This window comes from Podarcis melisellensis, assembly GCF_964234715.1.
Source record: "Podarcis melisellensis genome assembly, chromosome: 14".
Taxonomy (NCBI): domain Eukaryota; kingdom Metazoa; phylum Chordata; class Lepidosauria; order Squamata; family Lacertidae; genus Podarcis; species Podarcis melisellensis.
The window spans coordinates 32,056,201-32,079,617 of record NC_138546.1 but is presented as its reverse complement, the minus strand read 5'-3'; the positions used below and the strand labels follow the sequence as shown (position 1 = coordinate 32,079,617).

At 43.0% G+C, this 23,417-nt stretch overlaps 1 protein-coding gene across 2 annotated transcripts in view; it reads left to right on the top strand.

Annotated features, from left to right (window-relative positions):
- Positions 1 to 23,417, top strand: part of ADAMTS17 (ADAM metallopeptidase with thrombospondin type 1 motif 17) — a 182,982-nt gene that overhangs the window by 7,531 nt on the left and 152,034 nt on the right. For both annotated transcript variants that reach the window (XM_081888428.1, XM_081888427.1), the window contains exons 3-4: positions 5,391 to 5,556; positions 21,862 to 22,034. In XM_081888428.1, the coding sequence (XP_081744554.1) occupies positions 5,391 to 5,556; positions 21,862 to 22,034 (339 nt within the window). The remainder of the gene's footprint in view (positions 1 to 5,390; positions 5,557 to 21,861; positions 22,035 to 23,417) is intronic.

Genomic DNA, 23,417 nt, shown 5'->3' with positions numbered 1-23,417 from the left:
CCTTAACAAATTACAGCTCCCATGTTTCCTTGGGGAAGCTATGACTGCTTAAAGCGGTAACAGACCTCTTTAAATGTATCCTGCGAATGGGACTGTGGTTAGGTTGACAGACTCTGAATTGTGGAGGGAATTTAGGAAGCTCCTGAAATCTACAATCTGGACGCCCCTGTTTTACCTTGTAATTAAAATTGGCAAACTAAGGGTGTTGCCACACAAAGTTAAGAGGTGCAGGTCCCCTTTGTATCCCTTATAACATGAGCAGCCAACAAGAGTATACAGCTGAAATTGGAAGAATCTCTATACCGATTTGAGTTAGGACCGAACCACCACCACAACAATTTCTCCCCTTGCAAGGAGATCGATAACTTTTTTGCCCAGGAGTTGAGATTCTTCTGGATCCTGACATTTCTCCAGATAATCAATCAAATCTTAAAACAGGTATACTGTTCCACTTGTTTGGGAAGCTTCCACAGCCAGTTCCCCAGACTCTCAGGTAGTGGGGACTCTCGCGGGGTGTCAAATCAAGACTCTTGCTTTGGCAGGAGGGATTAACTGACCAAACAAAAGTGCATTGCAGCTGGGGGGGGCACAGCTACTTAAAGAGAGATCCTCCCTTGGGCCATAACGTGGGTGGGTCTGGGATAACCTCTTGAGTAAACAAAACAGTGCAGAGACCAGACTGTCTTCATCAACCAGGTGCAGAAAGACATAGTGGAGAGACCACTATGGGAGTCATATCACAACTACTGTTTTAGGAGGTGATAGCTAGAGCTAAGGGGAGTGTTAGATGAAGGTAGGGGGCTGCCTCTCTCCCATGCAATCCAAGCGCTAGGTGGGATACAGAGTGGGAAGCATCTGTTGAGCAATCCTTTGTATATTTCGCTTTGAGATAGTTCTCCTTTTGAAGTATTTCCCCCAGCATCTGAAACATATGCAGCTGCTTTACACGGAGTCAGATCAGTGTTGTTAACTCTGAGTGACAGTCTTCTTCCGGGGCCTCAAGCAGAGGTCTTCCCCAAGCCTGCTGGCTGAGATCACGTCAGCTGGAGATGCCAGGATATAATCAAAGCACTTGTTCTACCACTGGAAACCCCTGTGAGCAATGGCCTACCAAGGCACTTTCCATTTTGGAAAGTTGGGCAGAGCATGGTATTGTCCCGATTCCTGCCGTGACAGCGATGCTCACTGTGTACCACAATCTGAAGCTGAAATAGCTCTGCGGTGATGATGAGCAGGTTGCTTGCAAGCTCTCTATCTCCTAAAAGCCAGGCAGCATAACTTTTAATGGGAATTCCATCTGTGGAAGAACAAAACCAAGGGTTGTTCGCGAACAGCAGTTGCGTCCGTGACATCTGTGTGCCATGCGTACGTAAAATAACATGGGCTCAGCAGTAAACTAACCACAACAGATAGGAACATGGACCCTCTCCTATTGTTGGTCCTCTTCCAGCCCTGCTAACTGCATCATTGTTGGCAGAGAACACATTGCGGCAAAAACTACATATCCTGAAAAGCACTACCAAACACATGGGATGGAGGCGCAGAGAACATGATCCTCTAACTATGCCCAGCTGCTGATGCTGGGAAGACCTATCCAGATGTTCAGTGGGGAGCAGTAACTATGGTTGCCTTGATGATGTGGACAGGAGGGGGAGCAGGGAGCTGTGAGGCACTGAGAGAAGAGGATGCTTGACTAGATAGGCTGTTGGCCTGATCCTGCAGGCTTTTGTGTTCCGATGTTCCTGTTGGTGCCAATGGGAGGTTGTTTCTTAATGGTAATTGCCATCACCTCTCTGTGTAATTTGTTCCAAAGCTAAACTGTTCTTACTGCCAGGAAACTTCTTCTTGTGTTCCACCTCTAACGTACGTCCAAGAGATCCAGTCCTGTGTTATAGGGCATCAGAGAACTAACTTTTCCCCTGTTTTGTGTGAGAGTCCTTCCGGTATTAGAAGAGGGATATTATTTCCCACTTCTGTTTTCCCTGGGTGAACATACATAGTTCCTTCAACTTTTCCAAGTAGGCAGGGAAAGGCGCTTTGCTCTGGGAAACTGGGGCACTACTCTTTCCACAGGCAATGACAACTCTGTTCTCTGTCTGGTTGGAGCCTGTGTGTGTGTGTGTGTATGCATATGCATGTGTGCAAAAGAGAGGCAGGTGGTGGATGATGAATGCAGAGCAATCCTATGTAGGTCTACTTAGAAGTAGTTTCCGCTGAATTCAGTGGGGCTTACTCCTAAATAAGCCCACATGGTATTGCAGCCTTGTATTTCAATTAGTATTTTCATTGCTGGATTTCTTTGAACATTACAGATGGAAATAATTTATGTCCTTAATGTCATTTGCAAAGGAGGAGAATGAGGGGAAAGCTATCATTAGTTGTCTCCGACCACTGTGATTCCCTGCTCCATCTATCCTTAGTTACCATTTCCTTGGCCCCACCTGTCTCAGCAGGTACCATCCGCTGCTGCTAGTTTGTGCTTCCTGTATCATGGACCATCTTCACTGACCTCCTCTGAACTTCTTCCAGTTTGTTAATTCTAGTCTAGTCTCCTCCCTGATGTGTCAGGAATGCATTTGTACCAGAGGGAAACATAGTCCTTGTGAGCGGCCGAACCAACAGTCTAGAAAAGCACATCCCAATGCTGTTACCCATTCCTAGATATCTAATGGTGGCAGAGCTAAGAAGTCCACCTGTGCAACAATATCCCTTAATTCCCATGCTATGAAAGGCCTCCCCGGTAAGTGTGATGTGATAGTCTCTTAACTAAGCATGTAAGAAAGCAGTGCTTTCCATTCTGTGTTGTGCTGTTTCCATTCCACTGCAGTTTGTCTTCCACCAAAAGACACGTTAGTTGTGTTGCTGTCTGCTGTGACAAATTTAAAAAATGTATATAATTTACATAAGCAATCACACAAAACATGTAAGTTACATTATGTTATTCCACCTCATTCATTTCAGTGCAAAGGAAAAACGATGCCGGGGTGGGGGGGATAAAATGTAAGCAATTACTTATTGTTTGCAGGCATAGACTGCAAGATGCAACATTTTATTCTATAATTTATAATGGAGACTGGGTCCATGTTTTCTCTATGTAGCCTTCTTTAGTTTTCTCTATGTAGTCTTGAGAAAACAGGTTTCATTCTGAAAATAAAAGCCCATTGCAGATTGATTCTGCATTACCCCACATTGTGCCCATTTGAAAACAGATGTAGGTGGTCCTGATAATGGTGAGGTGTGTAGTAACACCTGCTTGATGTGGTTGTGGGTGGGCGTATATCAAGATCACAATCACCGCTTCCTTCTTTATTCACCTGGGGCTAGCTCAGGTAGGAGAAGGCATGGATAACTAAATCAAGGGTTGTATCAGGCAACCACACCCACACTTGTAGACGGCAGGCTCCAAAATCAACGTAAGTTGAAAGCAGCATGTTGGAAGACGAGCATCAATTCTGGATTGAGAAAAATGACATTTCTGTGCCGATTCATTTCCGTGCTGGACACAGGACGAATAAGTGAACATCGGCAATTTCCTGTTTCTGTTTCTATTGGAATTCTCCGACATCCCTGCTTTTAACTCTTCCATAAGGAATATTCTAGTTAAGTGATGCAAAATGCTGTCAGTTGACATAAACAGCTCCTCAAATGCACTGCAACGCACTTCAGGGCTGTTCAGCTCATTCTAGCTAACTGTGCAGTAGCCCACAGGACAGCCCTGAACAACATGTGATCCACCAACACTGGATAGCTCAGTTGGTTAGAGCATGGTGCTGATAATGGCAAGGTCGCAGGTTCAATCCCCATATGGGACAGCTGAATATTCCTGGACTAGATGATCCTCAGGGTCTCTTCCGACCCTACAATTCTATGATTCTATGGCAACCTGAACTCTGCAGCTGTGGATGGGCCTGCTGGGTCACAGCTGTGCAGGCCTTTTCAAATGAGGTACCTGGTTGGATTTATCTAATCTAAAGCAGGCCAAGATTTCTCATTCAGCCAGATCTTTCCAACATTCAGTCAAAATGTTTTACCCACTGGGATGGGGAGGATGTGTGATCCCGTAGTAAGTGGGGAAACATGAGGGCTCTCCTGGGGCTCATTTGAAGTTTTTTTTTTTTAATACCTGGTACCAGTTTGGTTTTCAAGGGAGGGGATGATGAGCCTGTCTTAAGAACAGAAGATTAGCCCAATTGGCTTGGCCCAATGGCCCATCTAATCCAGCACCCTGTTTTCATGGTGCCCAACCAGATGGCCATGGGAAGCCCATAAACAGGGCCTGAGTATAACAGCCCTGCAATATAGAGGAGGATGCCAGGGCTCTTCTTAAATTGTTTACAGGATTAGACAAAATAATGGAGGATAAGGCTATTGGTAGCTCTAATCCAGAGTTTCCCCAAATTGGGTCTCCTGCTGGTTTTGGACTACAACTTCCGTCATTGCTAGGTAGCAGGACCAATGGTTAGGGATGATGGGAATTGTAGTCCAAAGCCAGCTGGAGACCCAAGTTTGGAAAACCCTGCTCTAATCCCATAGGCATTTGGTTGGCCACTGTGAGAACAAGGGCGTTGGACTAGATGGACCTTTGGCCTAATCCAGCAGAGCTCTTGGTATGTTCTTGTTCATTTATTGTGATATAGTGATGCTCCAAATATTAGCTTTCCTCTTCCGCAACTTCCAAAGTAGAGAGCCCACATTGGAACTGTGCTTCTGTTATTAGTGTACTGAAAGCACCCTAGAATGTAAATCAAGAGAGGAGAAAGACCAAGCTGATTTATGAACTTCATCCTCACCAGTAAAATTCAGCAATCTTCTTGCCTTGGCTGAATTCTCCTGAAAATGTTAACAAGAAATGTGAGCAGTTCTCTTATTTTAGTTTGTAATCTTCCTATGAAGCTATATAGCTAAAGTATGTCAATGAGACTGCCCTGGTGTAAGTGAAGACAAAGACTAGCGTGTTGTGTGTGTGTGGCCTGTGTAATTTATAACACATATGTAATGTAGATTGTAAATCACATTAATGCAGTCAGCTGTTCCACATCCCAGCAGTCATATGTACGTGCAGAGAACTTATTTGGGTGGCTGCCTAGCTGGTATAGAACTCTCTCTTAAAAACAACCCCTCCCCCTTGAAATATCTGGCCTTATTCTCAGTCTGTACCCATCTGGTGGGTCTTGCATACAGCTGTAACAGTAAAAAAAAGGAGATGAACATTTCCCTTTTAAAAGTTTGATGTATGCCTGAGCACGCAATGGTGGCCCGCTAAAATTTTTGCTAGAGCTCTAAGTGTGATGTGGTGATAAGACTTAGCCCAGTGAGCTCATAAACATATAGTAGAAATGTTTAAAAATCTTTTTTCTTTTTCTTTTTTGTTTTGTTTTTGTGGTGAACAGGTTGGCTATATCCAGATTGGATCAGAACAGGTGCAGATACAACCAGTGAACACTTCCGAGACCTCGTTTCATGGGAAAGAGCACTTTATCAGGCACAAACGGGCCACCAGATCGGCACATCCCGGCAAGTTGGAGATCCCAGTTGAGCCCTGCAGAGTTGTAGCAGGTGGGTTATTGGAAGTCGGTGTGTGAATGAGTGGCCTCCTTGGAGCAGTGGCGGTTGTCGCAGCTAGAGTTGGCCTTGCACACCTGTTCGTTTGTTTGTTTGCTTGCTTGCTTACTCGTATGTTTGCAGAGTTGGAAAAGGTTTAGTAAAAGGCGACCAAAAGGATCAATGGGATTGAGTGACAGTTGCAGCCTTTTGGACATCTTAGTTTTGAGAAATGGAAAGTAGGAGGTGACATGGTAGAAGTCTATAAAATTGGAGAAAGTAGGTAGAGGAAAGTTTTTCTCTTCGCCCACTGAAACTTGTAGACATCCAGGGAAGCTGAATATTTGAAGATTCAGACCAGATAAAAGAAAGTACATATTCACACAGTACATGGAACACGCTCCCATGGGAGGCATTGATGGCCACCATCTTAGATGGCTTTAAATGAGGATTGGACAAGTTAATGGAGGATAAAGTGGCTCCTCAGCAGAATGGCTTTGCTCTGTGTCCATGATGGGAGGCAGTAACGCAGCCGAATTCCAGCTGGTAGAAACCAAGGAGTGCTCTTCTGATCAAATCCTAGTTACATTTACCAGCAATAAAAACAAGTTCAAGTCCAGCACAGATACATTCTAATATAAACATCTCAATCTGAAAGGCTTGAAAAGTGCTGAAAATATAATAAGAGACAGCAACTGTAATGAAAAGAAGTTCCAATGGGTATAGCACTGTAGGTGGAATGTTCTAAGATATGCAGCCTTTGGGTCTAGCTGTTTATCCTTACTCATCCTGTGTAACCCTTTGGCCTGCCAAAGAACATGGATACACTCTTTTCATATCTATGTTCTGTACAGGTTGAAGTGCTAGCAAGGTCCAGGCCACAAGGGCTTGGGAGGTGGCAGATGTCTTGAGCAATAGAAGCAAAGGTCAGGGGAACCTTATAGAAGCATACCAGCATATCCAAAATGAGGGAATGACATGAGTGGCTTTCTAAGGTCATCTGATCTCCCAACCGATGACGAGGAGTGTTGTGGTCTGTAGCTTTTATATTCTGACATGAACTCCCCGCCCTGATGCAGTTAGTAGGAAACTAATATTTAACCAGTAGAGCTGCTTGTTTGATCCCTGCAATTCCTTGCAATATATCTGAAAGCAAGTCACAGGATGTTGCCTACTGCCAGGCCAGACTGTTTATCCAGCTAGCCTGCTATTTTCTACTGTGATTATACAGGGAATTTCCTTATACTGAGTCAGAACATTGTTCCATCTAGCCCAGTACTGTCTACATTGACTAGCACCAGCTCTCCAGAATGAGATATTTCACCATCCTACCAGGAGAAGGGGGACACAGGTGGCGCTGTGGGTTAAACCACAGAGCCTAGGACTTGCTGATCAGAAGGTCGAATCCCTGCAACAGGGTGAGCTCCCGTTGCTCGGTCCCTGCTCCTGCCAACCTAGCAGTTCGAAAGCACATCAAAGTGCAAGTAGATAAATAGATGGCGGGAAGGTAAATGGCGTTTCCGTGCACTGCTCTGGTTTGCCAGAAGCGGCTTAGTCATGCTGGCCACATGACCCGGGAGCTGTATGCCAGCTCCCTCAGCCAATAAAGCAAGATGAGCGCCGCAACCCCAGAGTCAGCCACGACTGGACCTAATGGTCAGGGGTCCCTTTACCTTTACCAGGAGAAGCTTGGGATTGAACCTGGAAGCTCTTTCTGGTCATTGACCGTATTAAAGATATTTGATTTGATTTGATTTGAACCCGGAACCTTCTGCATGCAAAGCCTACATTTTACATGCTCTACATCTGAGTTATGAGCCAAGTTCCATCTATTTCAGAGCCACCTCCTTCCTAGCAGCATCAGACTTCAGGGTGCCTAGAGATGTCTTTCCTAGCACCTGTTACCTGAACATTTTTAGGTGGAGACCCCAGGCATTGAACTTGGGACTTTCTGCATGCAAATAATGCCAATGAGTTCTGACCTCTTTCCCCTCCCCCCAAGTCCTGCTGATTTCAGTACAGCTTCCTTCAGAATATATAAATTAGGTTAGCCCCATCTGATTGGTGGGTGCAAGGCAGCCTCCCAAAACAATGCTAGAAATAGTTGTGCCCTTGATGCCTATCTATTCTAGGTATGTGACACTTAATGGGAACTTAGAGAGTGAAGCGTGGCTGAACATTTGGAGTAAAACCTTTGCAAAATTCTGAAGTAAGCAAAAATGCCAATAAGGCTAATTACATTTTCTGCACAACCCTTCCTGTAAGCAATGCAGATCAGGACCCTGATCAGTTCCAAGTGGGCTGTGCTGTGTTGGCTAAGCTATGAAAAGCATTGTTTTAGCAAAAGACTTGATTCTTATGAAGACGGGCAGAGCCTTGACTTCCAGCAGCCTGCCTCCCTGGGGAATGCAACCTGCATGGCTGTGGAGCAAAAGAGACTATAAGAGAGGGCACAGACTTTAAGCTTGTGACATCTGCTTTGTGTTTTACTGGAATCCCAAGAGATACTGACTGGAGCAAAGTGTGAAAGGCATACAAGTTTTATAACATGATTCTATCTTAGCTGCTGTTGAGCAAGGGGCTGTTAGCACCAGAACAGAGTTGTGCTCACAGGCCGCCACCCCCCAAATCCATTTCCGGTTCCCCCTAAGTGCTGTTATGCATTGTGTTTTATACTTTTTCTTTTGTATAAAGCAACTGAAAAATGTAATAAATAAATAAAAATAATTGCCACCCAATTTCAGTGAAAGTGACATTTTCAAGAGAGAGTAAGAACTTAATTTCTCTTTGAAATTTCAAACAGTAGAGGCAGAAATATTTGGATTTACAAAAATATTCTGGAGAGGAGTTCTCTACGCATCCCTAGTTAAGTGCAATAGTTACAGTATCTTCTAACTAAGTATTTTCCAGCTAGCCTAGTAGATCTTAAATTTCATGAACTGTCCTTGGGCTCTTTTCTTATTTGTGTGTGTCTGTGCATTTTTTTAAAAAAACCATGATTGCTTTTTCTCCCTTTTGCTTCAAGACAGATGTGATGTCATGGCTTCTAATAGGCTTAGTGTGTTAATGACCTAATTGACTCCTGTCTTGTTTGGATTAACGTTTTTGTGCCTAAGAGGGGAGAGGGTGGGGAAACCCTAATCTGCTGTGACACACAAAAGAGCCTATTCCTTATGACATGGTTTGGGGACCAGGTGATCTTGGAGCACTTTTCCAAAGGTTCTTATGAGAATCAAAGGCCTCATTAGAATGGCACCCATCAGTGCAGGCGGGAGCTGGCCAGGATTCTATAAGAGACCTTTGGTTTCAGAACATGGTATTTAGGCTGTCACATTTAGGCACAAACTTAAGTTATTCAGAGCAGAAGCTGAAAAATATATGTAAGGACATGCTTTTCATCCTATGAAAATTAATGTGTATATTTGTATAAGGAGGAACTTGGAAAAAAATCTCAAGTATTTTAGGGTAGGCTGTTGAAAGAGCTTTGATGACCAGCAAAATTTATCTTGGTCTTGTATCTACTTCCTTGTGACGACAATATTTACAATGTTGTGATTACAATGTTTACAAGGTAAGCATGTGTGACTAAAGGAGTGGTAAGTGTGTGCATTGTGATGTTATATTTTGAAATGTATTACTAGATGGGAAGACATAAAATACAGGAGATAAAAAAGGGGGAGGAAGCTTTGCAAATAAATATGTATATTGAACCCAATGCATTTCAAATATCTTCTTCATAACTAGGCATAAACAGCTTGAGTCTTATTTTTTCAGCTCTGGCAGAATTGCAGTTTATGGAGTTGAGAATTTGATGTACAAACTATAGTTCTGTGTGCATTTATATTGCTGGAAAGGAACGGTCGTTTGCTTGCAATTCTGTGACCAAAACGTGGCAATCTTGCAAATGGATTCCATCACTTTGCAGAAAAATCTGGTTAAATGTTAAAAATAGCTCTGGCATAAACTGATTGATTTATGTTTAAAAGAGACTCTAATTTGTGGGTTCTGAAACAGCTATACAAGTTATGTTACATTTATGGGAGAAAAGAATATCTCAGGTATTTAGTGGGGCCAAGGATGACATTCTTGTTTAAGTAAGTGTAGATATCAGACACTAAAAGAAAGGCATGCCTTCTTAGATTAGCTATAAATGTGGTGTTTTCTCTAGGAAATCGGACGTGCCTTTCTTAAGGTCTGCTTCAAAGGTCTTAAATGGTGATTTAAAGTCCCATTACCTAGAAAGGACTTCTTATAAAATGCAGCTCCAGAGTGTGAAACAAGGCAGATCATCTTCTGAGGAAAAGCGATAATTTAATGCTCATGACACCAAGCTCATAAATTACTCTTAAATGTGAAACTGCCTAAAATTTGGCTCAACTGAACCACATTCTTCATTTAAAGCCTCGAGTCATACTCTAAAGAGAGGTAGGAATTTATTACAACAGTGTAAACGTATTTTTAAGAAGTGGGCTAACTTTATGCAATCACTTCTTTCTGCATAAGCAAATATAAATGCAAACAATGCATGTTTCTGAGCTAGGGTCTTTTTTTCCTTGGAAACCTTGTAATTCTTTGAGAACCTGTAATATCTGTGAGAAGATCGGTAGTAGTAGAATAATTTTTCATTACAGCTCTTCTCCTGTAGTGCACAGTGTATGTGTGTTTGATATGTTCTAGACTGATCATGTTCTTCAAGACTGGTCCATTAGGACCAACAAGGCCCTGCTCCACCAACCTCACCTTGCCATTAGCTAGCCCCACCTATTGCCTTCTTAAAGATAAAGGGACCCCTGACCATTAGGTCCAGTCGTGGCCGACTCTGGGGTTGCTGCGCTCATCTCTCTTTATTGGCTGAGAGAGCTGGCGTACAGCTTCTGGGTCATGTGGCCAGCATGACTAAGCCGCTTCTGGCAAACCAGAGCAGCGCACGGAAACGCCATTTACCTTCCCGCCGGAGCAGTACCTAATTATCTACTTGCACTTTGATGTGCTTTCGAACTGCTAGGTTGGCAGGAGCAGGGACCGAGCAATGGGAGCACAGTCCATCACGGGGATTCGAACTGCCAACCTTCTGATCGGCAAGTCCTGGGCTCTGTGGTTTAACTCACAGCACCACCCGCGTCCAATTGCCTTCTTACTTATATCCAATAAAGGAGGTGCCACTGCCTTTCAGCTTCCTCCTCCTTCGTCTCAGTGTTGCTAATCTAGAACTCATTGAGGAAAAACTAGAATCAGCTGACTTTGCATGTCATTGACTCCGACTCCAACTGTTGCTGGGCTCTTTGTCTTTTGCCTTCCCAGTCTATAGGGAACTAGGCGGTTTTTCAGGTATGGAAGGCCTAAGTCATTTAGGGCTTTAAACATTAATGTGAGCACCTTGAATTGGGACTGGAAATGAACTGGCAACCAGTTCAAAACAGGGCTTCAAGGGCAGCCCCACGTAGAGTGCATTGCAGTAATCCAACCTGTAGACACGAATGATCCAGCAATGAATCTAAGATTGCCCAAAGGACTTTTACCTCTAAATTTGTAAGCCTATGACTGCATTTCCAACATGGTGCCAGAAAGTTTGAAATTAAAAAACAAAAATTTGAAATTTCCAGATAAGGTTTAGTATTTCATCTCCCTGTTCCAGGGAGGGTCCAGGTATACACATTCAGGTATCAGGTGTGGGCCATTTCCCCAAACACTTATTAATTGTGACCACATGTTATTTTCCAGCATTAAGTCCTCTCCACCCCGTGTTTTTTTAATGATTCTCCCTCCACCATGTTATTTTTTTTCCTATAGGTTTAACTTGGCTTGAAAAACCCATTGTTATGGCCAAAGGCTGCACATACTAAAAATAGAATGCAATGTAATGAAACCTCTATTATCCCATATTAGGAAGTATCTGTTGAAATATTAACGAGTGCATTTTTTGATGACAGCTTGAGCTCGATGTATCACGAATTCAGTTTATAGGCTGTGGAGCTTTCAACCATCTTGGATGCCCATGTGAAATTCCCTTACACCATGCTAAATCATTTAAGAATCTAATAAAAAGGCACACCGTTTTTAAACAACTCCCCAATAGCTTTGGCTTCTTATTAAGCGACAACACTAAATAGCATAATTTATAGGTGAACAACTTTAGTGGTCCAGGGCTGCAAGTGTAACACAACTCCTGTGGCGGGCAGTTAGAGCCAGGGTGGTGTGGAGGTTGCTGTTTCTGTTCAAATATCTATTCAGTGTGGAGTTCAGTGGATGAGCCTCCAGCCATGACGTCTGTGGTCTGTCTCCAACAGCGGAGGCAGCATGCCTCCATATGCCTGTTGCTTAGAATCACAAGTAAGGAGAGTGCTGATCTGCCTAGGTCCTGCTTTTCAGACTTCCTTTATTTGTTTATTTCCAGTTATAGGCTGCTTACAGTCTAGAGATGTCAAAGTAGCATCTGGTTGGCCATTGCGACAACAGGATTCTGAACTAAATGGGCATTGGCCTCATCCAGGTGGCTCTTCTTATGTTCTTATGAGACAATAACATAGAAGTAGCCTTCTACCAAGTCAGACAAATGGTCCATCTAGTTTCAGTGACTGACAGTGACTCTCCAAGATCTCTCTTAACCCTGTTTGGAGATGCCAGGAATGGAAGCTGGGACCTTTTGTGTACAAAATAGATGCTCAGCCACTGAGCTACACCTCTTCCCTTATAACATTAGGGTCTATCCCATAGTATGTGAGATATTTCTTTCTCATCCAACTATGGAAAACTTCTGAAAGTGAAACTGTAGGCAATCTCTGCCCCACTGTACTTTGGTCAAATCATGTATTTAAAGCATATGGCTTCCCTGAAGGAATCTTGGGAACTGCAGTTTACCCTTAACAGAGCTACAATTCCCAGCACTCTTAACAAACTGGAGCAGGGGCATGTGCCTTAAATGTGAGTGTGACATTGGTTACATCTTGGTAGGGCAGATGAGGGCCAGATAAAAATGCTTCACAGCCCAGCCCCCCACCCCCAGGGAACTAGCTTAGCTATCTCTGTTATGAATACAGTACTTGGGCTCCAAATAAATTATTATGAGAGTATAGCATCCAAGTGGGCAGAGAACACAACCTCATGTTCGCGTGGAAGATATAAAAACACAATAAACACTATTAAATAAAATTATAAAGCATCATTTTAAAATACAGTAACCAAGATTAAAAATAATAGCTCCCAGATATAAAATAGTTGGCAAAACCTGGAACTGAAAAAGACATCTTGGCACCAGGTGAGCTTTCTTGGGGAGAATATTAGAGATCCAGGGAGCCATGCCAGAGAAAGACATATTCTTGGCATCATCTGCCTCGTATTTGAAGGTAGGGTTATCTAGAGAAGAGCTTTAAAAGAAGACCTTAATACTTAGGCAGGTTCATGTGGAAGGAGGTAGTCAAATAGCTTAGAGCTTTGAATGTTAAGATTAGCATGTTGAATGTTGCTTGGAAACAAATCAGGCGGCACCAGCACAGTCGTTTTAAAACTGGCAGGAAGTGTTCCACAAACCCAGTCCCAGACAGCAATTTAGGTTCTGTATTTTAAACCAAGTGGAGGAGGGAAGTCTTAGGCACATATAGCCAAAAGTTTATTGTATTGTTTTATGAAAATGGTATTAAGTTTTGAAAAATGTAAAATTAATAAAAATTATTATAAAAACAACTCAGAAGGTTGTGCAATTGCACAGATACAATTTTTAAAAAGAAAGAGGAAAAAAATGCTTCCTTTAGTTACTTGGTCAACACTCTGGGGACACTCTCAGGGACACTTTGAGAAGTTAAGAGGGTGGTGAGCTAAGGCCCCACCTCCTCAGTTTCCCACAATGGAATCCTGGCAAGTTCCATGGCTATAACCATCTCTTCCTATACACCCACCCACACCCACACATCAATAAGTTGGCAAGAGGGATGAGGGCAGAACTTGGCAGCTCAGGTTGCTGGTTGCTCATCCTCTACCTTAGTCGTTCTGATTACTTGGGGTTCTTAAGCAACCTGAGAGCTGGTATTGAATTATCCCCAGTGGAGCCATCCTCTCTCTCTTTCTCTCTCTCTCCCCACTTCATAAGGGAAGAATGCTGAACTTGCAGGGTCAGGGAGCTTAATCGTATAGCTTGGCTGTGTAAATTGACATCTCCTTACTCAGCAAATCTGCTGCCTGGGTAGTCCAAGGTATTTGCTTACATTACTAGGGATTACAGTGGAGACTACTTGTTAATAATGCAGTTGGGGACAGCACAGGGGAGTCTGCCCCTCCCCAAGAGTTGCAGCTGGGATCCCTTCTGGACTGTCTGTTGCTGGTGGGATGGAGAGTGGGAGATAGTAGAGATGCCAGCTATTTATTAGTAGTATTAGTAGTGGCAGCAGTAGTATATGTGTTTAATAATTCCCTGACAGGGACTCAAGGCGGCTTACAGATAAAATAGAAAAAGCTAAAAGCAATCATATCTGTCTGTCTATCTATTTATCTATCATCTATCTATCTATCTATCTATCTATCTATCTATCTATCATCTATCTATCTATCTATCTATCTATCTCTATCTATCTATCTCTATCTATCTATCTATCTATCTATCTATCTATCTATCTATCTATCTATCTATCATCTATCTATCTATCATCATCTATCTATCTATCTATCTATCTATCTATCTATCTATCTATCATCTATCTATCTATCTATCTATATCATCTATCTATCCATCATCTATCTATCTATCTATCTATCTATCTATCTATCTATCTATCTATCTATCTATCTATCTATCATCTATATCTATCATCTATCTATCTATCTACCATCTATCTATTATCTATCATCTATCATCTATCTATCTTCTATCTAATCTATTAATTACAAACACACAATATCATTTAAAACAGGCGTAGGCAACCTAAGGCCCAAGGGCTGGATGCGGCCCAATTGCCTTCTCAATCTGGCCCGTGGATGGTCCGGGAATCGGTGTGTTTTTACCTGAGTAGAATGTGTGCTTTTATTTAAAATGCATCTCTGGGTTATTTGTGGGGCATAGGAATTCGTTCATATTTCCCCAAAAAATATAGTCCGGCCCACCACATGGTGGACTAGCCCACAGCTGAAAAAGGTTGCTGACCCCTGACTTAAAACTTATAAATAATTACAGTGAAACATCACAGCAACAGCCCTTTCCTTCAAAACAGCCACTTCCCCAAAACCTGTCAGAATAAGAAAGTTGTCATCTGCCAGTGGAAAGACAAGGAGGGAGCCACAAGCTCTTTGCATATCACTATAATCAGGGAGGTGAATGTTGATAGATTCAGGACAGGCAAAAGAAAGTATGTCTCCACACAGTGCATAGTTAATCTATGGAATTCAATCCCACAGAAGGCAATGATGGCTACCAACTTGGATGGCTTTAAAAGAGGTTTAGAGCCAGGGGTCAGCAAACTTTTCCAGCAGGGGGCCGGTCCACTGTCCCTCAGACCTTGTGGGGGGCTGGGCTATATTTTTTTTGGGGGGGGGGAGAGAACGAATTCCTATGCCCCACAAATAACCCAGAGATGCATTTTAAATAAAAGGACACATTCTACTCACGTAAAAACACATTGATTCCGGACTGTCCACAGGCCAGATTTAGAAGGTGATTGGGCCAGATCCGGCCCCCGGCCCTTAGTTTGCCTACCCATGGTTTAGACATACTCATGGCAATGTGCTTCTGAATACCAGATGCTGGAGACTGCAAGAGTGCTGTTGCACTCAGGTCCTGCTTGTGGGCCGCTGTGAGAACAGGATGCTGTACTAGATGGGACACTGGTCTGATCCAAGATGCTTTTCTTATGTTGCCATCATCACTGTTGCATTTTTCTATATAAAAAATGAAATGTACCCAGTTTACTCTGTACTAGGACTTATTTCAGGATGCTAAGGCTGATTACAGTGGTACATTGGGTTAAGAACTTAATTTGTTATGGAGGTCCGTTCTTAACCGGAAACTGTTCTTAACCTGCGGTACCATTTTAGCTAATGGGGCCTCCTGCCGCCGCCACACTATTTCTGTTCATTCTGAAGCAAAGTTCTTAACCCGAGGTAGTATTTCTGGGTTAGCAGAGTCTGTAACCTGAAGCATCTGTAACCTGAGGTACCACTGTATATCATGCAGTTGGTTAAATACGCTAAATACTAAATAAACCTGGGGAAACGGTGCAAATCCCCACTTGGCCACCCAGTTCAGTGGGGTGACTTTGGGCCAGCCACAAATTCTCAGCCTAATCTACCTCATAGAGGGGTTGTTGAGGATCATATGGAGGGGAGGGGGCCAATTTGACCTCTTTGGAGCAATGTGATTATAGAATGAATGAATGAATGAATGAATGAATGAAAGTAAGTTTGCTACTCCTGCTTTGCATAAGGAAGGACCCTCAGCTCAGTGGGTAGAGCATATGCTATGCATGCAGAATGCTCCAAGAGTCAGTCCCTGGCATGTTACCCAGCTCTGCAACGTCACCATTTGAAAGAGCCTTCCGCAATTATAATAATTTATATTAATAATAAATTTATTTATACCCCGCCCATCTGGCTGCGTTTCCCCAGCCACTCTGGGCAGCTCCCAACAGAATATTAAAAACACGATAAAACATCAAACATTAAAAACTTCAGATTTTGATGTACATTTCTCTGCCACTCGGTCTGCTTGGGTTTTTATGACTTTCATGCCCACACTTAAACATCTGAGCTGCATGGCTTTTAACGCCCATTTGGCTATTTGTTTATTTTAGCTTGGGGTTTCATTGGCTTCACAGAGGGAATACCATTCCAAGGTTCATAAATCAGATAATACCAGAGGAGAAAGGGGAGATTTTGCTGTTGTGGCTTCAGCCTTCTTCATTGCTGCTGGAGGGTTTTCAGAGAGCTTCCTTCTTCAGTCTTGTAATGACTGGAGGCCAGTCCAGTCCAACATAGACCTGCAGGATCCTTTCAGCCCCACTAAAAGAATTCCAAATACTCTTGTTTGTGGCCCTTTCCATCACTCTGTGGGAACATCTAAGGTCTGCCCAAGTCCCCAAAAAACACGGTTGTGGTTGAGTAAAAGACAGTGCTGATCTTTATCCCATTTAATGGAGGATCTGGGATCACTTTCCCCCAACCTCATTGTAGTTGTGAATTCTTGGGGTCACTTCTGCTGGCTGTCAGCCAGCCCAGAGTGGTTGTATTATTTTATTGTTGTTAGCTGCCCTGAGCCTGGCTTCGGCTGGGGAGGGCGGGATATAAATAATAAAAATATTATTATTATTATTAACCGTCAACCTCTCTTCCCAGGAAACTCTGTACTAGGGCTTCGTTCAGGATAAGAATTGTAATTATGGGAGGGGAATAGGGGTCTTAACAACTCTCAGCCACCCTCAACAAACTACAGCTCCCAGGATTCTTTGGGGAGAAGACATGAGTGTTTAAAATGATATCATAGTGCTTTAAATGCATTGTGTGAATGTGGCCATTCTTCCTCTTTTAGTTTGACACTTTTCTTTTTGAAGGCTTGCTCCTTGCCAGGCACAGTTTTCTTTTCTTTTTTCTTCTATGTTGTGTCCGGCTCCAGCCGTACTTCATAGCAGTTACTCTGGGTTATGAGACCAGAATAACTCCCTCTCTCCCTCTCGGTCTCTCTTTCAAATAAAGGGAAAGAAATACAGTGTAGAGCTTTAACCATGGAGAATAGGTTGGTGGGAGAGAGAGGCGGTGGGAAAGAAGAGTGCTTGAAGGAACGTTCTGAAAAATTCCACAGAGCTCTCCTCACACTTGCATCATCTGGTGAGGAACAAGTGGGCATTGGATGCAAAGGCACTCCGAATGCCAGCCGTCATGGCTGCCAACTCCCAGCATGCAGCTGTTCCTCTCCTCTTCCAGTTTGCCTCAGGTTAGTTGCCAACCGGCAAACCTTCTCCCACCTCAATAATGAAAATCTTTTGACAGCCAGCATCAACGGACAGCTCTTGAGTTTTCCCTCATACTGGGTCCCGTGAAACACTTTGTAGCTTATGAGCCAGGAGTTGGCGGTGGGGGTGATGTGAGTGGCAGAGAGGGGTGGCAGTGTTGGAGTGAGGTTGGACGTGCAGCACTTTCAACAGAAAACGTGAAGCTTCAGCCCTCCACTTGGAGAGCCCATATTCTGCTAAACAAGGTAGCGGGCCATTTTGATGACTGCCAAGGGAGATGAGAGGCAGCGCTACCTGGTTATCAGTTTGGAATCCTGGTTCCGCAGCCTTTAAAAGAAAAAGAAAAACCTAACTTTTTGCTGAGAATTATTATATGGAGGAGGGGGAGAAACTCCAGCTGTATTTGCTTCTTGAACCCCTCAAATTTAGCAATAGGCCACATAGGAAACATAGGCCACGTTCAAAGCATACATGTAAAGCTATAGTATGATACCACTTTAAACAGTCATGGCTTCTCCCCCCCCCAAAAAAAAAGTTCATGGAACTGTAGTTTAAGGGCAGTGGTACCTTGAATTCCCTGGGGAAACAGACTGACTGTTAAACCCCTCAGAGAATTGTCGCTCCGTGAGGGAAACGGGGGCCTCCTACCAACTCTCAGCACCTTTTACAAAATATGCCTTTCAGAATTATTGGGGGGGAAGCCATAGCTTTTTAAAGTGGCATCATAGTAACTCTTTAAGACTTGCCTGAGCATCAGTACCTCAAATTAGAGGAGGATCGGGTGGATGGCAGCCCCCCTCCCCTCATGAGTATTGGAAGGCTGCATGGGGCGAGGGCAATATTTGGCCCCCAAACCTCTATTGAAACCTCACCCCTGGCCCATATCTCATCCCCTGTGTCTGCTGGTGGGCCCTGTGCCTGGCAGAAGAGGGCAGTCTGGTCTCCAGCTGTGTATGGCTTTTGTTTAATTTGGCTGCCTATTCAGATCCACCCTCGTTCAGTGTTTGGCTTGCAGAGGGGATGGGGCAACCTGGCTGCCCCCTGCCTGGGCAACTGTTCATAGGGGAAGGTTATGGGGGAGTGTCTGTGACCTGGGTTAAATTAGGAGTCAGGCATGGGGCTTAAGGGGTTTCATTAAGGGCAGACGTACTTTTCTTGTACAGTGCTACCTCAGGTTACATATGCTTCAGGTTACAGACTCCGCTAACCCAGAAATAGTGCTTCAGGTTAAGAACTTTGCTTCAGCATGAGAACAGAAATCATGCTCCGACGGCAGGGCAGCAGCAGGAGGCTCCATTAGCTAAAGTGGTGCTTCAGGTTAAGAACAGTTTCAGGTTAAGAATGGACCCTCCGGAAAGAATTAAGTACTTAACCCGAGGCACCACTGTAATTCAATCACGGCAGGTCACAATTGGAATGACTGAGCAATCCTGAATTCTCATAGGGATAGACAGACAGATGATATAGATAGATAGATGATGATAGATAGATGATAGATAGATAGATAGATAGATAGATAGATAGATAGATAGATAGATAGATAGATGATAGATAGATAGATATAGATGATAGATAGATAGATAGATAGATAGATAGATAGATAGATAGATAGATAGATGATAGATGCAAAGGGTATTGTGTATTGTACAGAAATCCTTATTTCGTGTGTCTGCAGAAGAATTATGGTACGTCTTGCAAATCTGATAAGGCAAAAGTGTGTGCTGTCACTGCCAGGCGACTTGGCCCAACACTCACTTGAACAGTTTCTGGCAAATCCTATAATGTTTAGCAGATCTTAGCAAGCTGCTTTTCCTCAATAGTGCTTATCCTCTGCTTCTTAAAACTGGCAAAATTTATTGCTGGGTAAGAACTGAAAAGCATAAATACCCATCTCCTGAAGTGTAAAAGCTTTGTTCAGCCTCATTCAACTTCTGAGTCCTGTATACATTTACATACTTAGATTCCTGCGTAAATCATTAGGATTTTTGCCAGTCTATCGTACTAGCAGTGAGAACCAGGGGGGGGCGGGTAAAAGGAAAATGATTTTTTATTTTTTTATTTTTTGAGACTGAACAATTAGAATGGAAAAAACTCTTCCTCCTGGGTCAGGCCTGCACAACTTGTCACCTACAACAAACACAGCCCACAAACCATGTAATGAAGGCCAGTTGTCTCATTGTTTCGGCTTATTCAGGATGCTTCCAGATTTGAGTTTATTGTGGAATCAGTGTTTTTCATGCATGCAAGTTTTTGTCTTTCTTTTTCAATGTCCATGTATTTCTCTCTCTTTAATCCCAGTTGAGAAAAACCTTTCTGTGCCCACTCTTTTCATGCCATGCATTATTTTATAAACTTCTATCACGTACCATCTCACTTGTCTTTTCTCTAAATTAAAAAGTCCCAGACACCGCAACCTTCCCTCATTGGCACACAGTGCTTGGTAACATGTTTATTGCTAGCCTGAGTTACTAAGAGATTTATTCTGGGTAACTGGAGACGGCATCTCTCTCTCTCCCTTGAACCTGGACAAACCAGGTCTGATTTGAGTGGAGGTGGTCTTGCTGGTGTTATAATGGAATTAAATTGCTAACCCTTTGCCAATAGAAGCCCTCCAACTTTGTGGAAATTTGCTGCTACCTACCCTAAACCTCTGTGAATATGGTGGGCTGTATATCTGGCTTAATAATCTATATCCTGTTTTTTGAACACACACACACAGAAGGATGAGGATTTGCCCAGGCAAGCCTAGTGGGATTAAGCCACTGGTGTGTAAATTGTTGTTATTCATTACCATCTCAAAAAAAAAGTGAATATATGGTAGATCTTTATCACAATAGGGTATTTCCACAACATGCATTTTTCCTCTTTGCTTCTGTGTGTTTCTCTTTTTCAGGAGGAGGGTGTGTGGTGGGGTTCAATTTCTTGTCTGTTGCTTCAGTTTAGAAGTGGGGGGAGAAAACTATATTGAGTGATGATAGTTGGTGCCTCAGGCAGAAAAGCAATATAGCAGAACGGTTGCCAGACTGTTTGACAGAGGATGGACTGGATGTGAACAAATGCAGTCACTGACGAGACAGAATGGAAGTATGAATGAGCAGAAGGGTATTGGTTTCAGGTGTGCCTTGAGGGGCCCAGAGTGGCAGCAGAGGCCATGACCGTTGTATTATTTAAAAGATCCTTGCTCAAGGGAAATGGGCAGCCTGTTCTGAGGCAATGAATAGTTTACTAGTCTGGTTAGGAAGGCAGAATCCAGTGACGTAGCATGGGTTGTCAGCACCCGGGGCAAGGCAAGTAATTTGCACCCCCTAACCTGTGGATTTGCGACCCCTAAGCCGTGGATTTGCGCCCCCTAACCCCCAGATGTTGCGCCCGGTGCGGCCGGCCCCCCCTGCACCTCCCACGCTACGCCACTGGCAGAATCATAGAATTGTAGAGTTGGAACGTCATCTAGTTCAGTTCCCTGCAATGCAGGAATCTCAACTAGATCATACACGTAAAATGGTCACCCAACCTCTGTTTAAAAATTTCCAATCAAGGAGAGTCCATGGAAGTCTGTTTCACTGTCAAACAGCTCTTTCTGTCAGAAAGTTATTCCTGATGTTTAGTTGGAATCTCCTTTCTTGTCCCTTGAATTCTTTGGTTCAGGTCCCAGCGTCTTGAGCAGGAAAAACAAGCTTGCTCCATCCTCCATGTCACAGCACTTTAGATGTTTGAAGATGGCTATCACATCTCCCCTCAGTCTCCTCTTTACCAGTCTAAGTATACCCAGTTCCCTCAACTGTTCCTCATAAGGCTTGGTTTCCAGACCCTTGATCATATTGCTCGCCCTCATCTGCACATGGTCCAGCTTGTCAATATCCTTCTTAAATTTTGGTGCCTAGAATAGGACACAGTACTCCAGGTGTCGTCTGACCAAGACAGAATAGAGCAGGTCTATTCCCTATAGCTAAACTACACTGGGGAATTTAAAAGAGAATGTACCACTGAATATGGACTCAGCAGAACAGTTGTGGGAGCCAGTGGAGATACTTCACTCAATCACTAGCTTGAGAAACCATGATGACTTGGTATATATGGTTGGAAGCCATGTCAGGTGTCACTGGTTCTCAGCCAAGTCCATGGGTTGTAGTGAACTAAGTTATGTTTAGAGCAGACACACTGAAATTAATGGGCCTAGGTAAGTCATGTCTATCATTTTCAATAGGCTACATTCTCTCTCTGCTAGTGTGAGGGCTCCAGTTCCTAGTGGACAGATGACTTTGAATGTGGTACAACAGAGGAATCCAATGCAACTATTGCAGTAGTGGAAACTTGTTGCTTCAAAGTTAAAGCATCAAAGGAGAATATTTAATAGTGCTGGAAAAGATGTTTGAACATGTTGTTTGCTTTCTAGAAAAGAAGAGGCAAAAAAAGGCAAAGCTTACCAATGACTGGAGAGAGCGGAGGAATGCTATTCGGCTCACAAATGAATACACAGTGGAAACACTCGTGGTGGCGGATGCTGATATGGTCCAGTACCATGGGGCAGATGCTGCTCAAAGATTCATTCTTACTGTGATGAACATGGTAGGTTCACTTGGTTTCCTTGAGATGTGTCTGCATTCAAAACTAGCCTTTGTTTTGATGCTTAGTTTTTGTATTTGAGTTTGAACTTTTTATTCATTTTTATATGAAACATCTTAGACAGGCATAGTTGCATCTTAGACAACCAGAGTGCAGTAATTGTATGTGAGCTCTCTTTTCACAGCAATGAATCAAGTAATACTGATGGAGAGAAAGGGTTCTTGCAACACAGAGTACGCTACTTCCTTAAGTTAACAACTTCAACATTTAGGATGTCGACTCTAACCAATTCATTTTTTCTGCTTTTTAGTACTTCTCCAAATGCTGTGTACAAAATGTGTGTGTTAGGGGAAAGTGTGCCTAAGAATGCATATATTAGTGAAAATTGATTCTTGTTAAGAGCACCAAAGAAGAGAAAATCATTAGGCTGCATCCTATGCTAGTTCTACTCAGAACAGACCTGCTGAAGTTATTGGAGATTAATAACTTCATTTATTAACTAGGAACATATTTTTAAAAGTCAAAATGCTCTCCTTCCCCAGGAAACTGAGGGTGCCAAGCGTATGGGATAAGTTTATCTGCAATCCCTGATGTGTCCCCCTTTGCACCCCTTTATTTTTGCCCACATAAATTAATGGCTGCTCTTCCTATGCTAGGTAGGATCTGCTTAGTACCTCTGACAGTGCAAAAAAATAATAATTGCCTCCCTTGCCTCTACTAACTACGCACCCAAATGTTAGTGTTAAATTACAAAGGTAGAACCTAGTTTTGCATTACAAATGGTCAATGAGGGCAATGATGAACTTCCATCAAGGCTTAAGGGTGCAAGGAGTCATTGGTGTCTTCCTACGAATGTTGATAAATGTTCAGGTTTTGGCCTTGCAGAGTTTAGTTTCTTCTCTACTCCAACATGGCAGGACGAACAGCTGCTTCTAAAAGAAACCAGAATGTTAATTTTGGCATGTATGCCAGGATTTAAGCAAATAGAGCATTGCTGTCGGGGAGGGGGGGGATTTATTAATTTGGCTCCTTGCTGTAAGACATTACATTTACAGTCAAACCACAAAGTAAGACTTAAAATGGCATATTAGCACACACATTATATTTATAGTTTTTTTTTATATATATCAAAAAGCTAGGATCTGCTTAAAGCAATTTAATATCTGTTTGTTGGGAAGGAAAGCCAGCATTACAAAATATGGTTTTATTTTTGCAGCTGCTGAATGAGGATATGAATTTAGGGGAGGAAATGGATGCAACTCAAAAGAAAACAAAAATAAAAATTATTTCAAAAGACACAGATCGGATGATGGGCTCCTAAAGCCAAATCTCTGCTTTAAATGTCTTCTAAAAGCTTTGAACTGTGCTTTAAAACAACATTGACTT